Source organism: Lichenostomus cassidix, chromosome 7 (genome assembly GCF_008360975.1).
Source record: "Lichenostomus cassidix isolate B80296 chromosome 7, HeHo_3.0, whole genome shotgun sequence".
NCBI classification, from domain to species: Eukaryota; Metazoa; Chordata; class Aves; order Passeriformes; family Meliphagidae; genus Lichenostomus; species Lichenostomus cassidix.
In genome coordinates this window covers 22,838,288-22,865,428 of record NC_139488.1, presented here as the reverse complement: position 1 = coordinate 22,865,428, position 27,141 = coordinate 22,838,288, and the positions used below count along the sequence as shown (strand labels likewise).

At 57.3% G+C, this 27,141-nt stretch overlaps 1 protein-coding gene across 32 annotated transcripts in view; it reads right to left on the bottom strand.

Moving 5' to 3' along the window:
- TNS1 (tensin 1) overlaps nucleotides 1–27,141 on the bottom strand; it is a 66,663-nt gene that overhangs the window by 19,002 nt on the left and 20,520 nt on the right. For 13 of the 32 annotated variants that reach the window (XM_085066817.1, XM_085066825.1, XM_085066814.1 and 10 more), the window contains 16 exons: nucleotides 25,415–25,456; nucleotides 22,573–22,622; nucleotides 22,118–22,289; nucleotides 21,726–21,776; nucleotides 21,101–21,223; nucleotides 20,735–20,799; nucleotides 20,530–20,613; nucleotides 20,298–20,410; nucleotides 19,631–19,691; nucleotides 18,201–18,276; nucleotides 17,934–18,063; nucleotides 17,497–17,562; nucleotides 16,786–16,947; nucleotides 6,503–8,203; nucleotides 4,037–4,117; nucleotides 104–282 (listed from right to left, as the gene is read on the bottom strand). In XM_085066817.1, coding sequence (XP_084922943.1) covers nucleotides 104–282; nucleotides 4,037–4,117; nucleotides 6,503–8,203; nucleotides 16,786–16,947; nucleotides 17,497–17,562; nucleotides 17,934–18,063; nucleotides 18,201–18,276; nucleotides 19,631–19,691; nucleotides 20,298–20,410; nucleotides 20,530–20,613; nucleotides 20,735–20,799; nucleotides 21,101–21,223; nucleotides 21,726–21,776; nucleotides 22,118–22,289; nucleotides 22,573–22,622; nucleotides 25,415–25,456 — 3,156 coding nt within the window. Of the gene's footprint in view, nucleotides 1–103; nucleotides 283–4,036; nucleotides 4,118–6,502; nucleotides 8,204–16,785; nucleotides 16,948–17,496; nucleotides 17,563–17,933; nucleotides 18,064–18,200; nucleotides 18,277–19,630; nucleotides 19,692–20,297; nucleotides 20,411–20,529; nucleotides 20,614–20,734; nucleotides 20,800–21,100; nucleotides 21,224–21,725; nucleotides 21,777–22,117; nucleotides 22,290–22,572; nucleotides 22,623–24,247; nucleotides 24,305–25,414; nucleotides 25,457–27,141 lie in introns of those variants that run through there. The other 19 variants (XM_085066816.1, XM_085066838.1, XM_085066828.1 and 16 more) reach the window with 6 other exon arrangements.

Sequence of the window (27,141 nt, the reverse complement as noted above, 5' to 3'; positions counted from 1 at the left end):
AACTCTAGAGATGCTGTGAATGCTGAACAAGCCATCCCCTCCTAGAGGCATTTGTCCCCAGTCAGCCACCCCCCAATCCCAGCACTCCTCTACTCCAGCACACCTCCTTGGGCCTCCCTCCAGGGTTGGCCGCGATGGTGCTGACCACCTCAGGCGAGAGGACGGTGGGGCTGCGGGGCGAGCTGGGCTCTGGTGAGCTCTTCTCATAGTGGCTGTCACTGGGGGTCCGCTTGCGGGCAGGGACAGTGCTCTCCTCCAGAGGCTTCTCCCGGGACTGCACCCCTGCAGGGCAAGCACAGGGTGGCAGAGGGGTGAGGAGCTGCCAGCAGAGATGGGGACCAGCAGGAGATGCTCCAAGCCTGACCTGAGAGGTCTCAGCTTCAACACTCATCTGCATCAAACCCCCTGACCAGCAAGGGCAGCTGAAGCAGATACACCCTACAGCAGCGACCCCGAACCAGGTGATAAAGCAAGGCAAGGTTGTGGCAAGTGGCTGAATTGCTGCACTAGCTTTCACAAGCACCATTAGACTCTCAGGGACAACAACATCCAGCAGTGGGTGCAAGGGGCAAGAGCATCCTGAGATTAGCCCAGACAGCCCAGCCCTGCAGAGCAGGGAAGCAACAGGGCCTCCCGATAGCATCATAGACGCAAAGGACCAAATCACCCAGCACTAGAACAGCTGTATTCAGATGATCCCTGCTCCCACAGCCAGATGCGGCTGCAACCACAGCAGTGGAAAAAGCCTGGTTTTGTGAGTCCCCGAGGCAAAGGAAGCACTGAATCAAGAAAAAAGAACCCAGGAGAGGAATAGTGCAGAGAATCCTAAAAAACCACTGCTGATCTCTCCCCAGCGCAAAGCCTTTCTAAAAGGAGAGACCAGCAGCTCCCCTCCATCTCCCCCCAAACCTCGGTGGCAGTATGAGCCACCAATGTCCACAGCCTGAGGGGAAGAACAGAGCGAGCAAGTCATCACAGGAGAATGGATTTCTTGAGCTGTGGAGATCCCCATTGGCTGGGATAAAGCCCAGGAACACAAAGTTGGCACAGGGCAGGGGACCTCAACTCTCCCAGCACCTGACAGTGCCCAAACACACTCTATCCCACCTCGCCTGATGAAGAGGTTAATCCAGGCTCATGGATGACAGTCCCAGGTTCAGTGCACGGCAACCCCAGAGAGTATCACGGGCACAGCTCAGAGCCCCGTGGGACACACACTCCTACCCTAGCAGAGGTGACAACACTGTCCCCTCCACCTTTCCCACAGAATCGGCAAGCACCCGTGCTCCCCTTGGTCAGCACATTGGGGAAGAAAAAAAGAAAAAAATAAAAAAGAAAAAAAAAAAGGAGAAAGGCCAGCATCACGCTCCAGGAAATGCACTTTTCAAACACCAACTCCTTTCCCACGGGCTGGCGGAGGAAAACCAGCCATCAGCTGCTTCCCCTCACTCCCCGGGGCTCCGCATGGGACCCACGCCTCGCGCCCGCTGACCTCCCCTCTTCACTGCTCGGCACATGCACCAGAGCTTTCCTGGCCCGGGGAAAGGGCTGGGAGCGGGGAAAGGGCTGGGAGAGCAGGAGGGAAGGAGGTGGCCCGGGCGCATTTCTAAATAATCAGCCCAGTGAATGGCAACAACAATAAAATCGCGGCTCGGGGGGAGAGGCGGCCAGGCTGCGAGGCGGGGGACGCGAGCCAACGGGGCTGGCTCCAGCCGCGGAGGCGGCCTGGAAAATTCCACTAAGAGCAGCTTTGAAACACAACTCCCGATCCCTTCTGCAGGTGCTCACCGGCACGGGGGACGGCCATTAAAAAGACCCGTGGAGAGAACAGGGGGACAGAGAGGGTCCCTGGGAAGCTGCCTTGCAGGCACGGGCAGCACTGCTCAAGGCCACCCCATATCTTTTGTCCTGCTCTTCACTTTAAAGGACTGAAGCCCGCAGTTGTGAGCACAGGGAGAAACAAGATATTAGAAAAAAATGCAGCAAACTCATATTTTCTTTTTTTTCTCCCACTTTGTGCACAATGAGTTCTCCTGAACACTGCGGGACCATCACCAGGAGCATCCCTCTGCCCATTCCAAAGCAAGCTGCAGGGCCAGAGCACTTCAGAGAGGCAGGGACTGGCTCCTCGAGCTGTGCACGCCTGCCTTGCTTTGCATTTTCCATTTGGGAAGCACTAACCGCGGCAGATTGATGGAGCCTGGCTGTCGGTGCACATCACACATCTGCAGCGTGGGACCCCCAGCTCCATCCCCACGGCTTCACGTCACCTAACCACAGGGTGCTGGACCTGGCCCACTGGGACACCCAGGAGCTCAGCAAGCTCTGGCTGCTCCACTCCCCAGACATGGAAAGCAGCCGGGGCCACAGGGAGGGGAGGGAGGAGAAGGGAAAAAAGGGACTCATTGTTCAGGAGCGGAGAGTGGGAAACTTCACAGGCCGCCCGGAGCAAAGCCTGGAGGAAACCCAGGCTCTGAGCATGGCTCCCCCGACCCCCTGGGTGATTTATGGGATGGAAACTATGCTTGAAAAACAAACTCTCCTTTCCATAGCTTGCTTTGCCCCCTCAGCAGACATACAGCCTCCCTTAGCCATGATACTGTCACTGGACTCCCGAGGACACCCTGGCAGGCTGCAGGATGGCATCCTCTTCACAAAGGGGGAGCAGCAGCCCGCACCCTGCTCCTCACCCTCACCCCCAACACCTTTGGCACTGTCACTCCTGCTGCTCCTTTAAGTACCTAACCCAGTACCAACCCACTGCCCTCAGACTCAGCAGAGCTCTAGGGCTGGCGAAGCGCAGGGAGCCCACCAGCTGGGGAAGAAGGAAACAGGACGGATGGCAAACCCAGGTAATTTTGTAGCTGGCGAGCCAGATTTTTAGGTCAAATCAGGAGGCAGCTGCTTTTAGGCCATGAGATGCTAGAATTACTGCCAGGCAAGACCCAGGTGATATCCCCACAGTGGACAGGGGAGAACAAAGAAGCATCCCAAGACCCTGTGTACTCAGCAGTTAAAGCCAGACAGGGACATGCAATACCCATGGAAAAGAGATGCAAACACACGCCCTGCCTGCATGAGGAACAGACATTGCCCTGTGCTGCTCCTCACCAGAGCCCAACTCACCCTGTCCCGGCACAGACTGCTCCCCACCTCCCGCCTGATTACCCTAAATGGGCACAATAAAATACCTTACTCTGTGCTGAGAACTGGGAGGGCTCAAACCTCTTTGATCCTCCTGGGGAGAAACCCAAGGTTCCAGTGGGGAGGGAAAGGTCACATAGAAAGCTGGTGATGCCCCAGCCCCACTCCATCTCCCGCCTTCTGCTTGCCCTGGGACAAGAGGGTGCGCAACAAGCACCAAGCAGGTCACCAGTACGCATCACCCAGGGCAGACTCACCTTCAAGGAGCAAAAGTCACACTGCCTAGAATCCAACCTCAGCAGCCCACATCCCCCAGCTGCAGACCAACCCACGGGGATCCCTAAACTGACATAGGAGAGACCCTGCTGGGCTGACAACTGGTTAAATCTGGGTTCTGTGGAGCTGCACCCCAGCCCCTGCTTCCCAAAGGCCATGGTCAGGACAAAGCTTGGAGGGGATGCAGACAAGGGTCCAGAACTGGCCCAGCAGTGAAAACCCTGCCAGCAAGCAGTGCCAGGCTTAGATGAGATACAAAACCAAGCGTGGGCAGCGGAGTCTGTACCCAGGGCAAGGGGCTCTCTCATCACAGAAGGAGCTCAACGGGAACCCCAACCATCATTCTATTGAGAAAAGGGTCTGATCCTGCATGGAGATGGCCTCCTGAGCCTCCCTCCGTCCCAAATCCATGCAACACACAGATCACTCAGCATGCAGTGATAGAGGAGGAAGAAAGGGTGAGAGGGAAGAAGGGATGAGAGGGAAGGAGAGAAAGAGAAGATGGGAAAAGGAAGGAAGGATGAGAGGGAAGAATGCAGGAGGGAAGGAGAAGGATGGATGGGGAAGGCTGGAGAACAAGGAAGGAGGGGAAAGGAAGGAGGTGGAATGAACAAACCGGAGAAGGACCGTTGCTGGTTCAGAGGAGGACGGGGAACTTTGGTGCTCTTGTTGAGTTCCCTGAGCCTGGCGTTGTACTCTGCCAGCATACCAGGACAAGGAGTGCAAGGAGGGTGGGAGGTCACAGAGGACAGACACAGTCCCCCACAGGGAGAGGAAGGGGCAGACAGGACAAATGTCACAAGATACAACAGGGGGAGAGAGAGAGAAAAGAAGAGAAAATATTAGCTGGGCTCCAACAGATGAGTCTGGGGTAATTTGGGGTCTGAGGTAGCTCAGTCTCTGCTCGGAGCTGCTTTTCCACCAGCCAACTTGCCTGGCTCCAGGCACCACATGAACCCACAGGGGAAATCAATGGTGGCTCCCAGCCATATACAGCCTTGTGCAACACCACAAATGCCCCATCACCATCCCCTCAGTGATGGTACCATGCAGGTCCCCTCTATCACAGAATGCTCAGAGCTGGAACAAGGGATGACCCCAGATGCCTTGCTAGGAGATGAGAGTGTCTTAAAGGATGACAGGACCACCTCCTCTCTGTGGGGAGGTGCTGGGCATGCCAGCGCTGCCCTGTGCAATCTCTTCCCCTCCATCATCAGCAGGAAGAAGGAATGGGAGCATACCCCCACCAAGAACGGAGGAGGTGTGAGATGCTCCTCGTCTCTGTGCCAGGACATGCAGGCAATTTATAGCAGCAGGGAATGTAAACAAACATGTCCATGCCCCAAATGTCCCTGCTGGCTGCCCCTCCCAACGCTGGCTTCAGGACACCTCGTTCCCGCCAGAGGTCAGGCCACCCGCCTGCGCTGTCCCCACCTCAGCACAGACGGCCCAGCTCCAGTGGAGACAGGTGGCTACAGGCTGGGGACCATCCCCCAGATGCATCTCTTCCCCCTGAGAAGCCCAGTGGTGGCAGGGAGATGACAGTGATCCCAGACCAGCCCTGATGACCTGACCCCAGGGTTGGGGGGATGGATTCTTCTGGTAGGCACCATCAAAAATCCATTTCCCACAGACTGCAAATACTCTTTTTCTTCTCCTTAGAACTGTCTTCTTTTCCAGGCCATTTTTATACTCTGTATGGGATGGCAGGGGAGGGCAGGCATATACTGCTTATAATATTAAGTCCAAACATCGTGAGGTTTGGGCATCCATGTGTCCTTAGGTTTGTTTAAATTCTTTGCAAAAGCCCCATGACCCTTTGTGAATCTGATCTGGATCACTGGGGTCAGGTTCAGATGGACTCAAACTTCCTCCAACACCTCTACAACCCTCCTCATTCCCATTCCTGCCTCCTGCCCCCCACCCTGTGACTCAGTCCCCACTCCTGGGAGGTTGATGCTGTTGGATTTTTCCAGCCAAGCCTTTTCCCCCTCCCTCTAATGCCGGGCGAGTTTCTGGACTGAGCACAGAGTTGGAAGGGACGGAGCTGCCAAGCCCCAGCATCACGAGCTGGCCCACAACCCCAAACCCTTCCCAAATGTCGCTCCACAATTGAACAACTGCAGTCTAAGCAGTGAGGAGGGAGAGCACCAAGCTGCCACAGAGCCATGGCACCTTCTTCCCGGGAGGCTGGGACACTCTTGTGTCCCCAAAGCCCCTGAGCTGGAGCTGCAGGAGGGTGTGGGATTGGTGGGTGTACCTTCCCCTCCACAGCACAGAGCTAATGCCTTCATCCAGCCACGGCACCGACGCTCAGCACTGCACCCAGCCAAGCACCAAACCTCTCTGGCAGGGCTGGGAAATGTCTTCCCAGCCCCTGACCACTGCCCCACAGCTAGGTCCAGATTCAAACCACTCTGGGCCTAGCTGGGCAGAATTACAGCTGACAAGACTATAATTCCTGTCCCCACTCCAGCAGCACCCCAGCTGCCCAAGGAGGAGGTCCAAGCACTGAATCCAGCACTCCAGGAGGGAAAGCAGAGACTGAAATCAGGGATGAGTGCAGCTACATCAAACACAAGGCAAGTTTTCTGCTGGGACCTTACACCAGATCATGCTCTGGGCAGGGAGAACACCATGTCCAAGTGGGGTCCAGGCCTGACAACCTCAGCCAGAGATGAAAACATTTTCCCAGACTCTCCATATCCTCCCCAAAAGAAAGAAATCCCTCTGAGACTCAGTGACTGGCCCTGCCACCAGGGATGGACCAGCCCTGTTACCCTAAAGGGGTGGGAATGGGGGCGATCTGACACACACAGCCACCCCTTCCCACCTCTGGGCAATGCTGCTGCTGACAGCAAGCTGCAAAGGAGGATCTCAGCAAAGAGCAGCAGCATTGGCTGCTCCCCTCTCCTGCACCTGCCACCATGGCAGGTGGCTCAGTCTCAAACCCACATCCAGCATGGACAAGGAGTCTCCGCATCACTCATCCCCAGCTCCACCATGCATGCCACCCCCGTGTGCTCCAGCACCTCAGGACATGCGATCCTCCCCATCCCCCCAAGGAATCAAAGAATCCTACCTGCCACCCTGTGGGCCACCAGGCCCTCCAGATTCAAGGGCTCTTCTGCCGACCTCGACAGGTCTTCATAGCTCTCCGGTCCCTTGAGGGGCATCTGGTTTTGTGCTGGGACGGTGGGGGAAGGTGGGGAGGAGGTGAGTTGCTGCTGAGACCCCACAGGGCTGTAGTATGAGGTGCCAAGTGGGGCAGTGCCCATCTGTGCTCCGGCCGGGGCATGACTGTAGCTCCTGGGCTCTGGCAGCGGTGCCAGCTGGTAGCTGTAGGGTGAATAGGTTTCCCGATACTCATGCACCCCATAGTCCAGCTCTCCAGGAGAATAGGCTTTGCCCCCGGGCTCAGAGACCACAGGGCTCACAGATGTGCCAAAGGACCTCGGCTGGGCTACCTGCGGAGTTGGCCGTGCGTAGAGACCAGCAATGGGCTGGGTCGAAAGGGAGGAGGGCAGGGGTCCGGCTGGCTTGTCCTGACGGGAGGTGGCAGGCACACTCTGCGACTTGTGGACGGCAGGTGCGAGGTCCAGCATGAGGACATCCAGTGCTTCAATGGACTGCTCAATCTCCCGGCGAGAGGGTGCCCGAGGGAACTCGGGCATGCTGTGGCTGTGCGGGGGCACCGTCTGCAGAGGGCTGGGCTGGGGGCTGCAGCTAGAAATGCTGGGGCTGTGGCTCTCCATGCCACCCTCCTGCAGCCGGGAAGGTGGCCGGCTTCCTCCTTGCTGTTGCCAGGAATTCAAGCCCCTCTGCACAGCCTCCCGGCTGCTGGTGCTGCGAGCTGGGGCCTGGGGCAGCACCGGGTTCACATCGTACTTGGCAGTGTCCACTGCCGGGAAGGACCGGGAGCGGTAGGTTCCGGGGTGGTCGTAGGCATACAGGTAGGGCTGGGAGCTGGGCAGCGGCTGAGGCTGGAGCCACCCTGGGGCGTGGGAGCCCGGCAGGTGCTGTGGGTAGCCAGCCAGGTGCTCCTGAGTGGATGCCGAGGGCCTCAAGGAAGGCAGTGTGTCACGGAGGTGGTGGCCCATCAGGGTGTTCTGGTTGTTGTAGGGGTAGCCACCATTGGAGAGCGGTTCGCCATCATACAGCCCCTCCTTCAGCAGCTTCTCAGCCCCATTGCAGCTCGAGGGGCCATTGGGCAGGGAGGACAGGCTGCCCACCCGGGGTGCTTCCTGATAGCCAGTCTCACTGGCAGTGGTGGTGCCATCCAAGGAGGAGAGCGTGCCCAGGCTGCCCACACTGTGTCCATCCTGGTTGGGCAGCTCATCATCCAAGATATCCGTCTCCCGCTCGGCCACCAGTGCCGCGGCATTGCCATTGACATGCACCTGAGCCGGCACCACGTGGCGGCCCGGCATGGCGGGCAGGCGCGCCGGCACAGGGCCGGGCACGTGGTTGTGCATGGGCGGCGCGCTCTCCAAGCCAAAGCCAACAAGGAGACGATCCAACTCCTGCTTCTCCTCGGGGCTCAGCACCGCCTGGCCACTGGGTGCCCCAGTCACCCCCGGCTCATCGGTCCGGTCGGTCTTGGTGGAGGCGGTGGAGTTGCCCGAGTCGCTGCTCACTGAGAGTGTGTGCTCGACGTGGTTGGGTGCTGCCGAGAGCGGCAGTCGGGCAGCGTTGACGGCACCGGTGCTGCCGTGGAGGGAGTCTTTCTTCTTCACTTTAGCGTAGAGGCTCCCATCCAGGGGCCCTTGCGTGTGCCCAACCTCTGCAAGGGGAGAAATGAACACGAGACCCCAGATCAATTGCTGGCTCTCTGCACGGAGCTAATGGGTCCCATTAGCCGGTGATTTCGATTTCTTCCGTGTGCCAGAACACTTAACAACCAGCATCGATGTCTCCTTGGCACCCTCCACACTCCCACCGGCGCCACCATGCAGAGACATCGGAGCCAGATCCTCCCCATCCCCATGCCCCCACAGCCCCCTGATTCACACACAAGCACTGCCTGCTCCACTGGGATTCACCAAATATCCTGTGCCCTACTTCCAGGATTCATCCCTGGCAATTCTCCTCCACGGCTGGCAAGGGCCAGGGCTACCCACAGTCAGCCATAGCTGCTCCACAGGGCTCATCCAGCCCCAAAGGGCCATGTGGCACCAGGGAGGCAAACAGGGAGGGTGGAGGAGATGCACCACGGGCCGCAGGAGGACAGGCAGAGGCAATCAAGATGTGGCCTCATAGCTCTTTGTCTCCAGCTCCAGTCTCCAGCTGGATGGATGTACTCAGCCCACGGGTACGGGTGAAGGACAGATGAACCACAGACCCACCTTCCCTCTCCCTGCCCACTCTCTTCCCAGATGATGCATGGATCCAGCCAGCCAGACATCCTTGACTTTTTCTTCCCTGGCTACAGACAGGCTCCCATCCCATCTGTACTTCCTCTTCCCTCTCTCAGGCCAGGTCAATCTGCCCCAGAGCTTCTGCACCGGCAGTGCCTCTGCCCAACCCTGAACATGCAGCATCTCCTCCCCAGGACCGTGATTCAAGTCCAGTGTAGGCATTTGGCTCTGCTCCACAGCCCCAAAAGGCTGGGGGGCGACTGGGGGGCAGCCAGGGCACAGCAGCATCACCACCAGTAATCCTGCACTCCAGTTCTGAGCCCCTCAGCTCCCATCAGCACCAACACCACAACCAGCTGCACCCTTTAAACATTTCCAAGTGGGGCAGACAGATTCAGGGGATACAGAGGCACCTTGGCCACTGACAGCAATGGGAATAGCTCCCAAGCTTCATCCCCCCGCCCCCCCCCCGGCCCCGGTCAGAGCAAGCGCAGCACCGACCAGGCTGCAGACTCTTGTTTTTCCAGCTCCCTGACGAGGTTTCCTGGAAGGTCCCGCGAGCAGTGTTAAACACTTTCTTTTGGAGGAAAAAATGACTCTTCCCTGGCGGGGGGCCAGGCGGCTGAGTCAGGGACGGAAGACGGCCCTAACACGATAGTGTGAAATCAGAGCGGTCCTATCTGCAAGCAAAACACTTCCGAGCCGGGACAGCTTAACCAGTCACACGCTGCCGCACCCGCACTCCAGCAGCTCCCACGCCAGCAACCCCCTTCTCCATAAGCCAACGGGGGGCAGTAACACCGAGCCCAAGTCCTACCAAGTCAGGGCCCTCTCCATGTCGCTGATTTTCCACTCCTGAATCCCCACTGGCAGTATCCCAAGGAGGCAGCTGAGACCCAAAGCCTGCCGTTGGCTTGAAGATGTCCCAGGACCATGCAGCAAGGTCCTCTCTAGGCATTTGGTATGGCAAAGAGTGAGAATTTCTCCTGGAGCCTCAGAGCTCCTTCATCCAGCCAGGACAGCCAGGAGCCAGTAGCATTTGACTCCACAACACCTCCCATACTGGGGAAAAGGGGAAGAGAGGGAAGGAAATCCTTTCCATGGAGGGAGAAAGAAAAAAGTAGCTTATCCAGGGGCAGTGTCAATGCTGGAAGACTTGGAGACAGGGGGAAAGGCGCAGCCCTCCTGACTGATGGCAGCAATGGGTGCTGGCTGGTCTTGGGAAACAGGGCAAAAGCCAGGATGAGGGCTGGGATAAAAAGGGCAGAGGAATAGAAAGGAGAAGGGAATAAATAAATATAAATGTAAGCATGTGGTACCAAGGGAGAAGACAGACCGGAAAGACGTTAATTACTCTTGGGGCTGGGCACTGCCCCACGTCTGGGACAAATGTCAGGATGGGGCACAATGCAGTTCATGGCAGAGCCAGAATGCCCTGAGTGCTACATCCCACTTTTCTCAGACCCTCTGGCCAGGAGGGGACATAGCAGAGCTGGTAGCTACCCCTCCAAGAGCAGTACCAGTGTAGTAAGCAAGGAGCAGCCTGTGACAGCTCAGCCATCAGCCAAGCCCTCGTCCTACAGCTGCTCTGCCCCATACCTGATTATTCATCCTCTCCTCAACCCCATGTACCTCCTGGGCTCTGATGCCATGACACAAATCTTGCTATCACTGCCATTCTGAAGCCTCCTCCACTATCCCTGGGCCACACTATTGCTGAAGTGATTCTATCGCTTGTCATCTGAGAAGTTTGAAACAAAACAAAACAAAATAAAAAATAAAAAATAAAAAATAAAATAAAATAAAATAAAATACTAAGGGATAACAGGACAGAACGCCTTAGCCAAACCAGCCACCCTCAAAGCAGCAAGCTCTCAAGAGCCCATTTGCAAAGTGTCTGCAGCTCCCAGCAAGGTCAGATTTCACCCCTGAAGGTCGGAGCAGCTCCAGCCTGGCAGGCTGTGCCATCCTATCGTGGGCTGGGTTTGCCCTGGGCTCAGCCCCGACACAGCTCTGCTCTGGCTCTATCTGCTCCGGCTGTTTGGAGGCAGCTGCGGGAAGCACTGAGCCCAGCCTGGTCCCAGCCCTGCAGCCAGGCTTGCTGCCCCAGAGGAACAGTGCTCTGTGCTCTCCCTCTCCAGCACCCTGCAGCTACACTCAGGAAAAAACCTGGTCCAGGACAAGTGCAACAACACCAAGGGCAGCAACTCTCATCCCCAAAATCCCAGGCATCTGCCTGACACAATGTGGAGTGCAGCACACAGCATCGTGCACCAGCACAAATCCCGTCCAGGGCTCTGCACCGGTGCAGAAGATAAGGCTGTGGCATCACCGTGTCTCACCCTGTCCTGCCCCCAGCAGCTTCCCACCTGCTGCCTCCGCTCCCCACCACTCAGAGCCCTGGCCCCAGGGCACCTCTGGAGCATCAGCCCGCAGGGAAGACCCTGGGGTGCCGGGACCCTTTGCAGGCTGCAGGGTGTGAGCTGAATCTCACAGGGAAGAGTTTAGCCCCTTCATCTCTGGTTTCATCCTGTAACCAGATATGATGCCACGGAGCAACCCCAGCCCCTGAGCCGTGGGTCACCACAGCCATGAATTCCCCACCAAGCCCCCAGCCCAAAGAAGAGCAAAGTCAGGACTTACCAAAAGGGACGGGATGAAAAGATCCCAGGCGAAGGGAAGGAGCAGGCAGCAAAATCCCTTTCCTTCACTCCTTCCAGCACCAGAGCCTTCCGAGGGCACCTGGTGTGGTGGCAGTTCGAACGGCGTCTGCAGCCAGCTCCGTGTGTCCGTCCAGGACAGGAGCTGACGGCCTGGAGCTGGCTTGAGTTGGCGTTTGTCCCTTTGGCTTTGCTTTCCCTCTCGCGGAGGGAGCTACTCCCTTCCCGTGTCCCGCGGGGCCGCGAGGGGGGCACCCGGACGGCGGCAGGGCGCCGGAAGGGGTGGGATACGGGGAACCCCAGTACACGGGGAGCTGGAGGGGAGGATGGAGGAGCCGAAGGTGGCAGAGGCCGGAGATGGGATGGAAGCGAGGAGGTGCGGCTGTGCTCCCCTCCGCCCCAGACCACACAGGGACCACAGGGAGGAGCGGGAGGGGAAGGGGAGCGGCGCGGGGAAGGCGGCGGGGCCGCCCAAGCTCCAGCCCCAGCCCGAGTTAACCTCAGTGAGGTGCGGAGAGGGTGGGAGCCATGGAGGGAGGACAGCCAGACAGACAGCTTCCAGCTATGAATATTAACTACTTCCTCCACAGGCAGAGCTCCGCCGCGTTAACTGTTTCCTAGGCAAGAGAGACAGCCGGACAGCTGGACAGCCTGCCTACCTCGCACCGGGCACTGAGCATCCACCCACTGGGTGACCCCTCATTTGAGACACCCAGCCCTGGCCGGCTTCTGTGTGCACGCGTCACACCTGTCCCCAAACAGCAGCGACACATTCAGGGTGGGAATGTCCTTCTAAGCCACGCATGATGCTGAAACCCAGACAGGTCTGCAAATTTAAATGTCTAGCTGGAGACTTGAGTTTCTTCATCTGAAATAACTACACAGCCAAAGAGGGGTGGAAACCAGCCATGGACAAGCCGCCGACCCTGCTGACCCATTTTCACAATCCTCTTGCCTGCCCTGCCAGCACCACGGGCACAGCATGGACATGCCAGCACTGTTTTCGGGATGCACACACTGCCCTGCTCCGTGACAGGAGGTATGGCATGATCCCGTCCACCCCAGAGCTGTCTGAGACCAAACTGCTCCATCCCAAGTCAAATCCATGCTGGGATGGTGCTGACAATTTGCTGGTCCACGTGACAGCAAGCCCACCCCACGTCCGGGCCCCTGCCTGAACCCATGCTCAGGACTCCACTCCTCAATTGATCCAACATACTCGGCAAAACGTGAGGCTCTCTCCACTCTAATCCCCCAAACCATGCATTTCCCACACCCCCGTGGATGACGGCAGGGGATGAGAGCAGTGTTTCCAGCCGGCCCCCTGACTCACAGCCCTGTTTGCTCTCAGATAATACCACACGCCAAGCCAGCGTCCTTCCAAAACCTCCAAAATTTGCTTGTTTCTCTGCCTTATTTTTTGTCCCAGTTGTGTCGGTTGCGGGAGGGAAGAGACATAGCTCCCCACTCCTGCCCAGGGACAGCCCCAGCCCTAAGCACATGAACTGCTACAAGTTTTGACTTTAAGGAGTTTAAAGAGGGAGGAGAAGGGGCTGAGCTTCCACCAGCTGGTCTCTCTCTCCCTGCATCCCAATCCTGCCTGGTTCCCGGTTCCAGTAGGAACAAACCCCACCACCACTCCACATGACAACCCAAAATACCAGGTCAGAGGACAGATCCTGCCCCGGGAATAGCCACACTCCAGCTGAAATGTCTAGCCAAGCCCATAGATGCTCCAGCATTTCACCCATGAGGAATAACCAGAAGCAAGGGGCACACTCCCTGTGAATTCCCACCCGGCCCATGCAGATCTCCACTGCCCTCCAAAATGCCCACCCCAACATGCCCTTACCTTGCAGCGGATGGAGCAGAGAGCAGCGGAGAGGGGCAGAATAACGAAAGGGAAGCAGATTCTTTCAGCTTTAGTCAGCTGGTGAAGGCAAGAGGAAAGCCAGTGGCCCCCATCCCCACTGAGTCTGGCCTAGGGACCTATCCAGATGCCGGGGGAGAGTAGCAGCCCGCCAGCAGCTCCGGCAATGGATTTAACAGCTCTGGCCTGGCCCATTTGGGTCTCCACCTCTGCACAGCCTGGCCTACCCTCCTGGGCAGCCTCAGCCCCTGGTAAGTGGGACAGGATTTGACCCCACTAGGAAAGGTGTAACCCATGAGATGCTGACCCACGTGGGGAACAAAAATGATGGTGACCCCATCGAGGGGCTTTCTCCTGCATGGGAAAGTGCAGGATCAGCATCCAGCTCCATTTGTGGGGCTCCGGGACCCCCTGAGCTTTGCCACGTGTGATTCAGGCTCTGCTGTTAACCTCCCCTCACTGGAAGGGTGGGATGCTCATCCCAGTCCCCACCCCAGTCAGCCCTGCCCTACGAGTGGAGATGAGCTGCAGGGGAGCCCTACGCCAGAACCATGACTCAGGTGGGGATTTAGCAACTCTCTCGCAGATGTTGGATTTGGCCTAGCCCTAGCCACTCTCTTCCAGGCCCGGTAAAATGACAGGGCAGGCAGGGTCAGCCCATGGTGGGTCCAAGGGCTAGTGGTTACAGGGAGCTGCTGGTTTGGGGACACATGCCCAGCCCTTTCATATTTTCTCACACCACCTTGGGATGGCAGAGCTTGGGGTCCCCACACAACAGTCACATATCCAGACTTTGGGGACACCCCCTCCACTGACTCCATGCCAATCCCAGCACCCTGTTCACCATCAGCATTGGTTTGCTCAGCAAAAACAAACCAGGCCATATATCCAGAGTTACCCACCAACATCTGCAGTACCCCAAAAACTTCTCTGCAGTAATCCTCCAACCAGCTGCAAACCCAGCAATGCCACATCCATCTACCAGCCTACTCCTGCCTCCCTGGAGCCAGCTTAGCACCCCAAGGAGAGGTACCACAGTGCTGGCAACCACAAAAACAGACAGAGGAAGAAGCATGCCACCACCTCCCTTCAGCCTTCAAACACCCTCAGCCAACCAACGGCTATGGGGACTGCAGCAGGAGCCTGCCACACAGCCACCACTGATCCCAAAGCCCCTTTGAGAAGGAGGAAGGAGGGCAGACAGAGCCACTTGCCTTCCCCATGCTGTGTGGACATGGATGAGGGGCAGAGGGACAGGCTGGAGGGTATCCCAGCGTACCCCACTCTCCCTAAGAACCACAGGGCAGCCCAAACACGATGGGCAGCAGAGACCCTGCCTGAGTAAAGCAGGAGGGCAAGTTCGCTGATGGGCCAGCCTGTCCCATGGAAGTGGCTCACAGATAGCCTGTTGAATCCAGCTGTGTCCCCTCAGCCAGAGAGCAAGATGTGGGGGTACAGATCCCCCTCTCATGCCCCCTGCTCTGGAAGAGCTTACTCAATAACCCCATTGCAACTGAGTTTCCCTTCCCCAAGTCCCCACAGGTAAGCACAGCAGAGGCAAGGGGAACACCAGGACAGACACCATCCCCAAGCCACCCACCTGCCCCTCCAGCTTTGGGGTCACAAAGGACCATCCCTCCGTGACAGGCACCCCCCAGCCCTTATGGGAACCGCATGCTGACACAAAGCTGCTGGAGAAAGGGCATCCACCTCCACTGAGAGCGGCTGTGGCCAGCAGAGACGAGGCATGGGGGAACCCACCGTTTGGCAGGCGATCCCAATCCCGTTGGCCCGGGCTGCAGCGACGGTCTGTGGGGAGCCTTTGCCGAGTGGCAGGACGGGCAGTGGCAGGGACAAGGAGCAGCGGCTGATCCCAGCCTGGCGTGGGTCTCGGTGCCAGCCTCACCCCCCTCCACCCCCAGACGCCGCTTGCTCACGCCTGGTGGTGCCAAAAATGTGGCGTGCAATTCCCTGACCAAATAAGGCAAGAACGACCATAAACAGGGACCCCCCCTGCACAGCCGGACACCAGGATCCCCATCCTGGCTTGCGACAGGCTGGAAAAGAGGAAAAGCGCAACGGAGAGGGAGGAAGATGGGAGCCCCTCGAGCCCACGCTGACTCCCACCACCACTGCTCGAAGTGTCCCATGAGGCAGCTGGCAAAAGACCCCCTATAGAAGGGCTTCTTGCAGCTGCTTGTGCTGGCATTGGTCAGAGGGCAGCATCCTGCCTGCAGCTTCACCCTCCCACAGTCCCGGCTCATCTCCAAACAGGGGCAGTGTTTACAAATTCAATGTGTCCTCAATTCCCTGTTGCCACCCTCCCAACAGAGAGGACAGCCCAGTCAGCACATGGAGGTACCTCCACAGCCCTGACACCTGCTAAGACCTCCAAGGGGGAATGGAGAGGAGCCCTTGGGGTACTTCTGCCACCCCAATATTCACCAAGACCCCCATGAGAGGACAGAGATGAGTCCTGGGGTACCCCAGCAACCCTGTGAGGGGCTGGGGATGCCGAAGCTCTGGCCCAGGGTCCAGAGGGGAATGAATGCAATGCAGGTCTCTGTAAGGCAGGAGGGAGCTGCCAGGCAGTCTTGCCAGCTTGAAGGTGGACCCACAGCTCCCCAGCTCCTACCACATAGCTGAGCCTGCACATCAAGAGTTGCCTGTTTACTGCCCTGTGCCAAGGCAAGTGCCCGTGCCAGCTCCACACAGCCATCCCAGGTCTGGTTCCATGTGACCACCATAGCAGAGACAGTCTCACCTGCCCCAGGCACCCAGACCTCACCCTCCACCGCAAGCATGGCCATGCACAGCTCCCACTCAAAGCAGACGGTGACCTTAAGGGACATCAGGGACTACAGCTGTCCCTGCTCCAGGGACACCTATCCAGATCTGGCCAGGAAAAGTCCAGGCATGTTTGGCCACGGGTGGCCTTGCCTCCAGGACAGGGGCCCACCACCCTTTCACATACAAGTCCTGCCCACTCCTGCCAAGTGGGTGACAGCAGACAACTTGATGCAACAAAATGGGTGCTCAAGGGACTTTTCCCAGCTCTGAGAGATGGAGCAGACCCTTCAAGGCCAGCAAGACAACCTCATTCCCTAGGGATAACTAAGGCACAGCTACATCCTGCCATGCTTGCAGCATGCGGAACATTAGCATGGGATACCTAATGGTCTCCCCATTAGGTCCTGCAGACATGGGGTTTGGATTTCCTAAAGCTCTGGGGCATAAACTAGGGCTGGACTCTGCTTGTGCAAACAGGACTTTGACAGCAAAGTGCCGAAAAGAAGAGCCTAAGCTCCCTGGCACTGCGGTAGAAGGCAAAGTCCACAAGATCTTCCTCTCCCATCCCATGGCCACACTCCTCCCACCAGCAGCCACCTGTCCTCAGCTCTGCTGCCCACCAGTGCCCCCTTTCCTGGGGTGGGGGGTATTTCCACGTGGACACTTTGACCACCTTGTGAGCCCTAACCTTTCTCCAGGTGCTTGCTGGGCAGGGGTGGCTCAGCCCAGGCCCCCTCTGCACTGTCCTCACGCTGGATGTTGAAGTTCTCGTAGGAGTCCCACCGGATGAGTGGGTCAGACGTGTTGTAGTCCACAGAAACACTGGGCCCATTCTCCAGGTGCTCCATGCCTGGAAAGATGCAGGATGGTCAGATGGGATGACAATGAAACCAGCAATGGTGGGACAGGGGAGTAGGTGGAGAAAAGCGCATGCAAGGAAAGAAGAGCAGGAGCCATAGGGCAAGGCAGGAGAGTCTCATAGGAAGGGCAGCATCAAGAGATGGATGAGCAAGACTCACAAACAAGGTGTACAAAATTGCCTGGGGCTTTTGGGATTGCCTAGAGACCAGCACACAGACTGACAGTGAGTGTGCATGGGTCTGGACTTTCTGAGCAAGGGAAGTCCAGACTTCCTTCATTCCCAAACATTTCTTCCATCTCTCCTGGGCCAGCAAGGGCTTTGCAGAGCAGCCTCCTCAGGAACAGAGCAAGAGAGATAGGGCATCCATGGGTGCTCCTAGATCAGCCTTACTGGCTGGATGCCTCACGCCACCCTGGTGACAAAGGGGTGCAATGGGGCAGGTGGAGGTCACAAGGGAGGGAGCAGAGGATACAGATGAGGAGAGGGAAAGGAGACAACATCCAGCTCCAAATCCCCATGGCACTGAGCCAGCCATACCTTGGATCTTCTCAGGGCCATAGGAGAACACGAACTCCACCTTCCCATACTCGGGGAAGCGGTCATCTGGCAAGGAGAGAGCAGAATAAAGGGACCATCTCCACCTATACCTCCAGCAGTAGCCAGTCACCCAAAACACACCTACAGGCCAGCTTAAGGCTGGGAGCTGCTAGGGGATATTCCTGCAAGGGGCAGTGCATCTCAGCCCCCAGAACAACCCCGAGGCAGCCCCTCTGCATCAGTAATGGTTTTGGCAAAGAAAGGGATGATGGTGCCACCACTTCCCGAGCAGCACCACACCCTGCAGATGGAGCAGGGTGCCCTGTTTCATCGGGGGTGGATCTGGGATGGGTGCCCAGATGTCCCCATGATGACACCAGAGTTACAAGGGCAGGAGGATGAGGGAGTCTGGAGCAGAGAAGTGCCAGGGCGGTTACCTCTGAAGGCTTCATCCAGGTCCTCCTTGCCAAAGACGACGTCAAGGTCATGCACAGCACACGTGTGGAACTGCACACGGAAAATCACGTCACGGGTAGGGCTGCGAAACTTCTTGTGGTAGCACTTCAGCTGCAGAGGGGAACAGGGATAGGCCATCAGGATAAGGCCCCAGACCTGGGCAAGGGGGAATCTGGGGGTCCCGAGGCAAGGCGACCACCCAACCCCTGGCTGCTTCCTACGCCAGGAGCTGAGCTGAGGATCCTTACCAAGATATCGCCCTTGAGCAGCAAGCCAGGCTCAATGGTGATGCAGATGCCTGTCTGGCTGTCTCCTTGCACATTGCTGCAGAGAGGAATGGTGGGGGGATGTGAACTGCAATGCAGAGCCCCCAAGAACTCCCAGCACCACCTCAACCAGCCCTTCCACCCAAATCCAGCCAGGAAAGGTGCAAAGCACAGAGCTGGCCTTCCCTGTGACTGAAGGGCATCCCATCCACCACCCCAAGGGGAACCCATTCCCAGTGGAGGGAGGACAGGAAGGGGAAACTGAGGCACAGCTCAGCAAGGGTGCAAAAACTGCTGGGTGGGAGAGTTTGACTAGGTTCCAAGTGCCAAGGCTGGGCTATCAGCCATCCACCCAGCTCTCACGGCTCAAGCGGGGCTTAGGATACAGAGGGAGAAATCGCAGGGAAGACTCTTCTCCCTGCCTCAGTTTCCCCACAGGAAGCCCTCCCCTCCCAAAGCACCGCCGACAGGCTGCCGACGGGCGGTGGCGTCAGCAGCCTGGGACAAGGGAAGAAAGGAGTTGGATTTCACAGGCAAGATAAACCTGGAGTTTATTACAGGCATCCCATAAACAGTCTATTAAAAGCTGAAAGGCAAGGCTGGGATGGCAGTAAATCTCAGCTAACGGGGACCCATGGCTGCATGGAAGTGAGATCCTGGTCCAGGGGGTTGAGATGGGAACACCCCAGAGGTGAGGTGCTCTGCTCTCTCCAGGGAGACCAGGAGCCAGGGGTCCCACCCAGACTGGGATGTGGCACTGGCAGAGTGTCTGGGAGGCTAGGGAAATCAACTCCTGCTTTGCCTTCACCAATGCCTGCTCCCAGGAGTAGCATCAGAAAAAGTTGTGGGGAGATTAAAACAGGGGAAAATCTTTTTTTGGAAAAAGAAAGAGGATATTAGCTCAGCTGGTCAGAGCACAGTGCTAATAACACTGAGGTTGTGAGTTCAATCCCCATATGGGCCATTTACTTAGGAGTTGGACTCGATGATCCTTGTGGGACTCTTCCAACTCAGAATATTCTGTAATCTGTGAGGACTAATTCACGCAGGAGGAGCAGTTCTTTGGGCAGGGAGAGAAGAAATGCCTTCAGCTCCCAGGGACATGTCCCTATCCTCATCCCCACTCCCTCCGGGGACACCCAGCCCCAGGCTCCGTGCAGCCCCAGGCTCCCTCTGCTGATATGCAGAGTCACTACAGCCCTCTCAGCAGAAGGGTCCAGTATGGCCCAGTATAGCTAGTTACCACCTCCAAAAAATAGGAAGCCCCTTTTTTCAGTTCCCTGGACCCCAAACAGACTAAGCACAGACAACAAGACCGCGGGGGACTTGTCCTTGACCCTCTCCATCTTCCCGCGCTTGCCATGCCCCCCACACTGGGCAGGAGGAAAGCCTCATGGTGAGGAGATAGTTACTAGATCCCCGAGGTGTAGACGGGCTGCATGGCCTGGTAGATTTTCAGGAAGGGCCGACAACCTGGAAGACATCAAGGCGGGGAGAAAAGGCACACTGCTGTTAGCCGGCTGGGCGGAGGGGCCAGGGCAGGGATTAGTCACGGGGGAGAAATCCAAACAGGGAGGGAGCCAAGGCAAACAGCCGCTCCCCCGCCCCAGCCAGCCCGCATCGACCAAGGGCAACATCTGCAATGGGCAGAAAGGATGCTGTGGATGGGCTGAGAAAGGGCAAAGCCCTCACAGTTTGGGTCCTGTAGGACCTAGGGTGAGTGCTGGGCTGGGGATAGGGGTGGGATGATGATCTGGGTGAGGTACCAGCACCAGACAGGGTACAGCATGCCAAACCCCAGTCCCAGTCTGCTGCCATCCTTCCAAAAGTTGTCAGAAAAACATTGTCACCCCACACTCAGGTTAGTGCCCAGGATCGGGAGCACATCCTCTGAGGGCATCTCTGCCAGAAAAGGGTAGCACCCTGCTAATATGAGTGAACCTTCTCTGAGAGAGAAAGGGAAATTCAAATTGCAAAGGAAACGGTGGAAAATATCCCCCTGGAGGACAAGCCTGGCCAGGCAGTGTGGGATGGTGGTGTGGGGGGAAGCAGGCTGGAGAAGCAGCTGAGGGCACCTACCGCCTTTCGACTCAAAGTTGGGGATGCCGTGCATGATGACGTGGTGGAGGAAGAGGGGCTTGTTGTTCATCTTGATGCTGCCGGAGAGGAGCCCACTGAAGTAATGGATGTACCTGGAGGGCAGACAGGCAGCTCAGGGGCAGGACCCACAGAGGAATATCCACCTTGGACTCCTGCATCCAACCACCCTGTGGGTTAAAAACCCAGCCTGCAAAGGTGTGCCAGGACCCACCTCTTCTGCGATGGCTGTCCTACCGGCACCACCTTATCCTCGTAGAAGCGCTTCATGGCAAACCTGTCCAGAGCCTGGTCAGCACTGTGGGGATGAAAGGGCAGATGAGGTCAAAGGAAAGTATTGGCACCAGCACCCCAGCCCCGCTGGGATGGAGGTCACCAGTGGGCCCCAGGGCCACCCCAGGACCTCATGTCTCTCTCACCTGGCTGAGATGTTGCTGTAGTGCATGTAGGCAGCCACTACCACCCCCAGCCGGCCACGGTTCCCCTGCAGGCACACAGCAGAAGGGGTGTCACAGGGGCAGCCATGCCTGTGAGCACCTGGGCAGAGCCATCCCACACAGAGGCACACACTGGTCCCTATATGCACACGCCAGCCCACAGACCCCCCAACCCTTATTAGACACGCATCAATCTACACATACGTGCTGACACCTACCCACACCCCAAGCCACAAACCACCACATTCCCTACATCTCTCAGCCTCTGAGGCTGCTCAGCCCAACCCCTGCAGCCCCACACACTCCCAATGCCCCCATCACTGTGCCCCAGTGACGGGTCCTGCCCACCTTGTTGTGCAGCACCACCACGTTGTGTGTTGCCGCGTTGAGCCACGTGTCCATGGCTTTGCAAATGCTGCAGATCTTCTCCAGCGCAGGGGTGTGCATGTCAGGCCACCCAAAATCCAGCACCTGAACAGGGGGAACAGCCTGGGGTCACATCCACATGCACTCCCTTGCGGAGTCCCCAGCCTGCCAGTGTGCAAAGCCCAGGGCTTGTACCCAGAGTGCGCATTACCGTGTTGCTCTGACATGCACCTCCTAACCCCAAACATGCACCCCACTTCCAAGATCCCTGGCCCAGGGCGGCCATTGCAGTCCCAAATCTCAGGCCCCTCACCCCAGCTTACTTGGCTCAGCTTCTGAGGACTCCCCTATTGTCACAGGGATAAGGACCTTAGGAAGGTCTCCAGGAGATTCCAAATAGCCAGTTTTGGGCTGGGAATAGGGGGCTGTGGGAGTCAGGCTGAGATACCACAAACACAGTGTGAAGTCTCAGGGTTTTTCCCAGTTGGGTAGAATAGAAAAGATGGCTGTTCCTTCCCCAGATGTCTTGTAGCAGGAAGCTGGTCCTGCAGACAGCCCTGCCCTGAGGTCCCCAAGACCCCTTCTGCTTCTCACAGCTGTGACCCACCTTGGGGTGAAGTTTGTTGACATCACGTCTTCGCTCAGAGAGGTTGAAAAGCTTCAGAGAAGAGGAAAAACAGAGTGAGAAGACATATTCCTCCCTTGCTGCCACCTCACCTCTTCCTCACCCCACAGCCTTCCCAAATCCAGCCATGAGATGTTTCCCCAGACACATCACCCTGAGTAACACATTGCCACAGGGCAATACAATAACCAAAAACTCCTACAGCATCCGAAAATGACTGATAACCTTCAATGAAGAAAAAATCCATCCACCATGGTGCAAAGACCCTCCCTCAACAGAGTCCAGACAGAGACAAGAATGCAAGCACCCATCCCCAGGGTCTGAGCACCCCAGCCCCTTCCCCAGCCTGACAGAGACCCAGCTGTGCCACTCACCACATAGTTGTTCCCATGCTTGGACTTGAGCATGTGGGCCACTTCTCGGAGGTTGTTGCAGTAACTCTGCTCCTCGGCCGTGCTGGGGTAGGAGACGGCAATGATCCGCTCCGTGATGTACACCAGGTCCAGCTCACAGCTGCTCTCCATGGCTGCAGTCAGGCTCATGCTCCTGGCCAAGGGAGAGGACCGTTGTCATGACATGAGGGGACACAGGGACTCTTCCCCACCCTGCAAGATAGGCTGGGACACATGGGACACAGCTGCCTGCAGCCTTTCCCCTGCTCCCAGTCCTCTTGGGGTGTCTTGGGGATCCAGGTTAGGGATGGTGGGTCATAACCACTGTGTCTTCTCCATTGGGAGCATCTCCCAGCTGTAGCACATCTGGAGAAGCAAAGTGTTGGTGGGAGGGAGCTTAAGGATGGTCATCAGAAAGGGAAACTGAGGCATCTTACCTGGATGTTTTGCAGCGTGACTGCCCACTCCTGGGGGATTTTGTGGCATCCTAAAGAACCAGAGAGGAAAAGCAAGTTACTGCCACAACCCAGCTACAGCCAGCACAGGGGTCCTGCTGGACCCAGGTGTGATGGGGCTGCCAAAGCATCCCACCCCATCCCATTGATGGGATCCCAACAGCCCCAAAATATTGCTGTTTCAAATCCCCACCAAATATCCCAGTGGTACAAGCATCTTGACACCACCATCGTCCCCCAGATCCCACAAGCAAAACTCAACTCTCACAACCCCAGTGTAGCTGGCACCAGTTGCCATGGGCACTGTAGGGCCAGAGCCTTGCCAAAGGGTTCCAGAGGACCTTTTGGGAAGATGCTGAGCAGGTAGACAAAGTCTCAGCCACGTCACACGTCCCTCCTATCTCTGTCAGACTGAGGGCACACACCTGATGGGACAGACCTGCTTTGGCCGTGCCCAGAGCAGGGGCAGGTTCACTGCCCAAGCAGCACTGAGGAGCCAGCCAGGCACGATAGTTTGCTTTGGCCCCAGCTCCACTGAGCCAAACGCCTGGAGGAAATGTTTGAGCTCTCGGAGCAGGAAACTTCTATTTATGCATGTTCTCCGGCCTCGAAAATTTCATCTGCAGCCGGCTTGCTCTGTGACTTTGTGACCTCAGCCGAAAAACAAAGCAGTGTTTCCAAAAAAAACCACTGAGGAAAAACACACTCGCACCTCATTAGTTTTAGTATCTCCAGCTAATAAGCAGGAGTCATTTAAAGACTCATCTCACGCAGGCAACACGCCGGGAAGGATCAGAAATAAGAGATGCATCCTGCAGCTGATTCCCGGGATGCCCCATTGGTCCCCCAGAGCAGCAGAACTGCTGCCGCTCTCCTCGGGGCTGCAGCATCCCACAACCAGCACAGCAAAGGCAACGGGAGGAGGTGGAGAGAGATATCTCCAACACCCTTCACCTGCCACCTTCTGCCCACCCAGCACAGTCCCATGGCTGCTCCCATGCACAGCCAGCGTCACCCTCCACCAGCCTTGCATTCCCCTTTCAAGGTCAGGTTGCCCTGCAGAGAAGAGCCAGGCTCAGCAGCCCTGAGGCCTGGGGATAAAGTCCCCCCCTCCCAGCCAAAGCCACTCCAGAAGGCAGCAGCCTTGCCTGAGTGCCCAGAGATGCTTGGACAGTAGTGACACTAGGGGCAATTCCCCATCCAGTTTCTCCTCAGAGTGTCCCAAATTGCCTGCTCACCCCAGAAACCCTCCAGCATTGTTGAGGGCAAATAAGGAGTTAAAATGTAATGATAAGAGGTAAAAACTTTTCTGGGAGAGCCAGGGTGCATGGAACGAGCCTGAACCTGAATGTGGGCTCGTTCCAACATCACCCACCAGTGATCAGGATGGGATCCCCACCGTGACTCGTGCTCTGCCCCAAATGCTCAGAATAGAGATCTCTGGGGTCTCACACCCACACCCACACCCACCAGCCAGGGGAGCCCCATCAATCCATGTCACCCCACCCAGCTGCAGCAGCTTCCCAAAACCACAGCCTTTCCCAACAGAGAGCTAACATGGGAACAGCAGGACTCACCCCTAGCTCCCACATGGGTAAACTGAGGCACGGGAGGGCAAGCAAGGTGGGGACACCAGAGCCCCTCTCCCTCCCCATACCTGGATAGCTGTGAGCCCCTTGCTAATCCATTTCCACGCCATGGCAGGTCCACTCCTGGCACCCTCCAGACCTGGGGGAGCGGGTGCCCATAGCCAGGGCCCTCCAGTGTCCCCCACCCTGTCGAGAGCCCTCGAGCTCTGCCCTGCTCCCCGGGCTCTGCCCCGCTCCCCCCTTCCCAACCGCAGCCGCGCTGCATCTCTGCCGCCAGCTCCTGCACGAGGAAGAGTCAGCCTGCGATCAGCTGATAGGAGCAAGCGCTCCTGTTATTAAACACTCCTGCTGCCGCTGGGCTGGGAGACCTTGCAAACATCCCTTATGGAGACAGACACCAGCAAAGCCAGTATAACCCAGTACAGCCCAGCACAGGACAGGCTAGTCTCAGTCACGTTGGGCTGAAGATCCCCCAGCCAACCCCATGAAGAATATGCCCTCCAGTCCCAAGCTAACTTGGCATGTCCCCAAGCTCCTGGCAGCATCCAAAACCTGCAGGTCCCTTCTGCTTGAAAAGGGTGATGAGAGACACAAGAAAGGCTCCAGAAATACCAGGAAACTTCCTTGAAAGACAGCAAAGCCAGCAAAGGAGGCTCCTGCCTGGAATTTTCTAGCTGAGGATGCTCTTTCTCAGGGTTGGAAACATGTCCTGAACAGCCAAAGGGACAAGCTAAAGCCAGGTCTCAGGTGAGGAAGGCTTTCATCCTTTTCCTCATGGGAACCATCATGCCTCCATCCCTTGGGTCCTGGCCCCAGTGCACAGGGAGGCCAGCAAGCTGGCTGCGGGCATGGGGGAAGCTGTCCACGTTGACTTTGGCAGCACATTTGTCTACACTGTCTTAGCAATTTCATGTCCACAGATTAAATAACAGATCCCCAGCTCCGAGACAGGAAAGCCAGCTTTGCAGCAAAAGCCTCAGCCCCCACTATGCTGGTCTCCACCACCGCCTCTGCCACCAACCCTGGGCATCTCGCTTGGCCTTTGGAATGGCCATCATCACCTTGGCTGGCAGGCAGAGAGGACTGAGGGGTCCCAGGTATGTTGGGAAACCACAGAAGCATTCCAGGCTGAGGGATTTTGGTTGCAGGGGGTACTTGCAGCAATGGGACAGGTACAAGTGACTTCCCAGGAGGTCTTGAGACAGCAATCAGCCTCCATGACTGGTCACACTTACCAGTGTGTCTACCTGCTTGGTGATGCTCTCCCCCGGGGATGGCTGCAGACAGGAGCAAGGAAAGGGTGAGAAAAAGGCAAGTGAGAGAGGAGAGAGTGAGAAAGAGAAACACACACAGAGCGGGGCCCAGGGTGAAAAGTTCCCCCTGGCTATTTCTGGTGCTTCCTAGGAAATGCACCACAGTGCAGTTTCCTTTTCTGCCTGCCAACATGTCCACTCTTCCTACAGGTCGGGAATTCCCCAAAACCCAAGTGCAGAGCTGGGATACTCAGGTACCAAGGATGCTGCCTCCCAGACACCACCACAGCCACTTGACCACTGTTACCAATGGGAAGCACTTGGCTGAACCTTGAGCCTTCTCCATGATGGGCACCTGGTGCCCCTCACATCTCTGGGATTCCAGATGGATCCTCCATGGCCAGACCCTACAGCTAGGAAGTAAACAAGAGGGCAAGCCCAGTGCAGTCCCACACCCAGCCTGGCCGCTGGCCACCAGCAGGACCAGCTCCCCAAGATAAGCCTGATCCCACAGGGCCAGTGAAGGACCCCAGCAGGAGCAGAGCCAGAGTCTGAGATGCTCAAAACAGGGGAAAATTTGGTGACATGCCATTGGAGAGAGCTCTGAAATGAGGCTGGGGACAGGAATTAACTTCCTGAGGTGGGGGAGAGTGTCTGGACCCCAAATATAGGAAGCAGGGGACAGATACCTCTGTCTGGGGATGGTGGTTGTGGTGCCTGCGGGTGGCACAGCAAAAGGACCCAGCTGGGTGGTTTTTATGGGAGTCTTGGGACCAAGAGGATGCAGGTGACCCCCAAAACCAGGCTGCTCTATTCCAGGCAGCAGGGCCAGGACAGACATTTCCATCCACGGGACAAGGCAAACCCCTTTCAATTTCCTCCCAAAGCCACAGTAACGGTCCCAGCTCGAAGCCAACATATTTTTGCTTTCGATAAGTGCCCAAGGAGGTTGGCAGGGGCGGGGGGTGCAGGCAGAGATTAAACCCAGGGCAGATAACCACTGTGGGGCCCCAGGACAGGCAACATGCTCCACTCCTACCCCATGCCTTCACTCACTTGGGCTCTTGTGCTGCCCTCACAAGCTTGCAGGTGGTCATCCCCTACAGTCACTTTTCGGGTGAGACCCCTGGCCAGCTGTGGGGTGCCCAGCCCAGGGCCCCATGTGAGGCATGGATACTGCAGCACTGCCAGGCTGCTGAGCCCAAGCTGAAACCCTGCCAGGGCCTCCTCCTCCCAGCGCCTGCCCCAGCAAGCCTTGGCACACGTCTGGAGCAAAAAGGAAGGGCTGCCGCACCGGCCTCAGGCTATGCCAGTCTCCCCACTGCCACGTGCCTCCTCTGCCTGCTGACACAGGCATGGCCAGGCTGGGGATGGGGCAGGGGAGCTGCTCTGCTGGCAAGATGCTGCCTGGTAGGCACCATCGTGTCACACTTGCCAAACCTCTTGCCTGGACATGGCCCTCCTCCAGGTGACATCCCAGTGCCCTGCTAGCTGCAGAGCCCAGTCATGGCCTGGAGCGGTGTGGCAAAGGACTCTGGCTGTCTGCCCAGTACCCCCACACCCACCCTCCCCAGGACAGGGTGAACGGAGATGGTGTGTCCAGCTGTTCTCCTGGTGTCCAGAGAGGACAGGGTAGGAAGGGCTGTTCGTCGCCCTGTCCCCAGCAGATCATTAAAGGTCCCCAGGAGAGACAAAAGCAGAGGGTGACA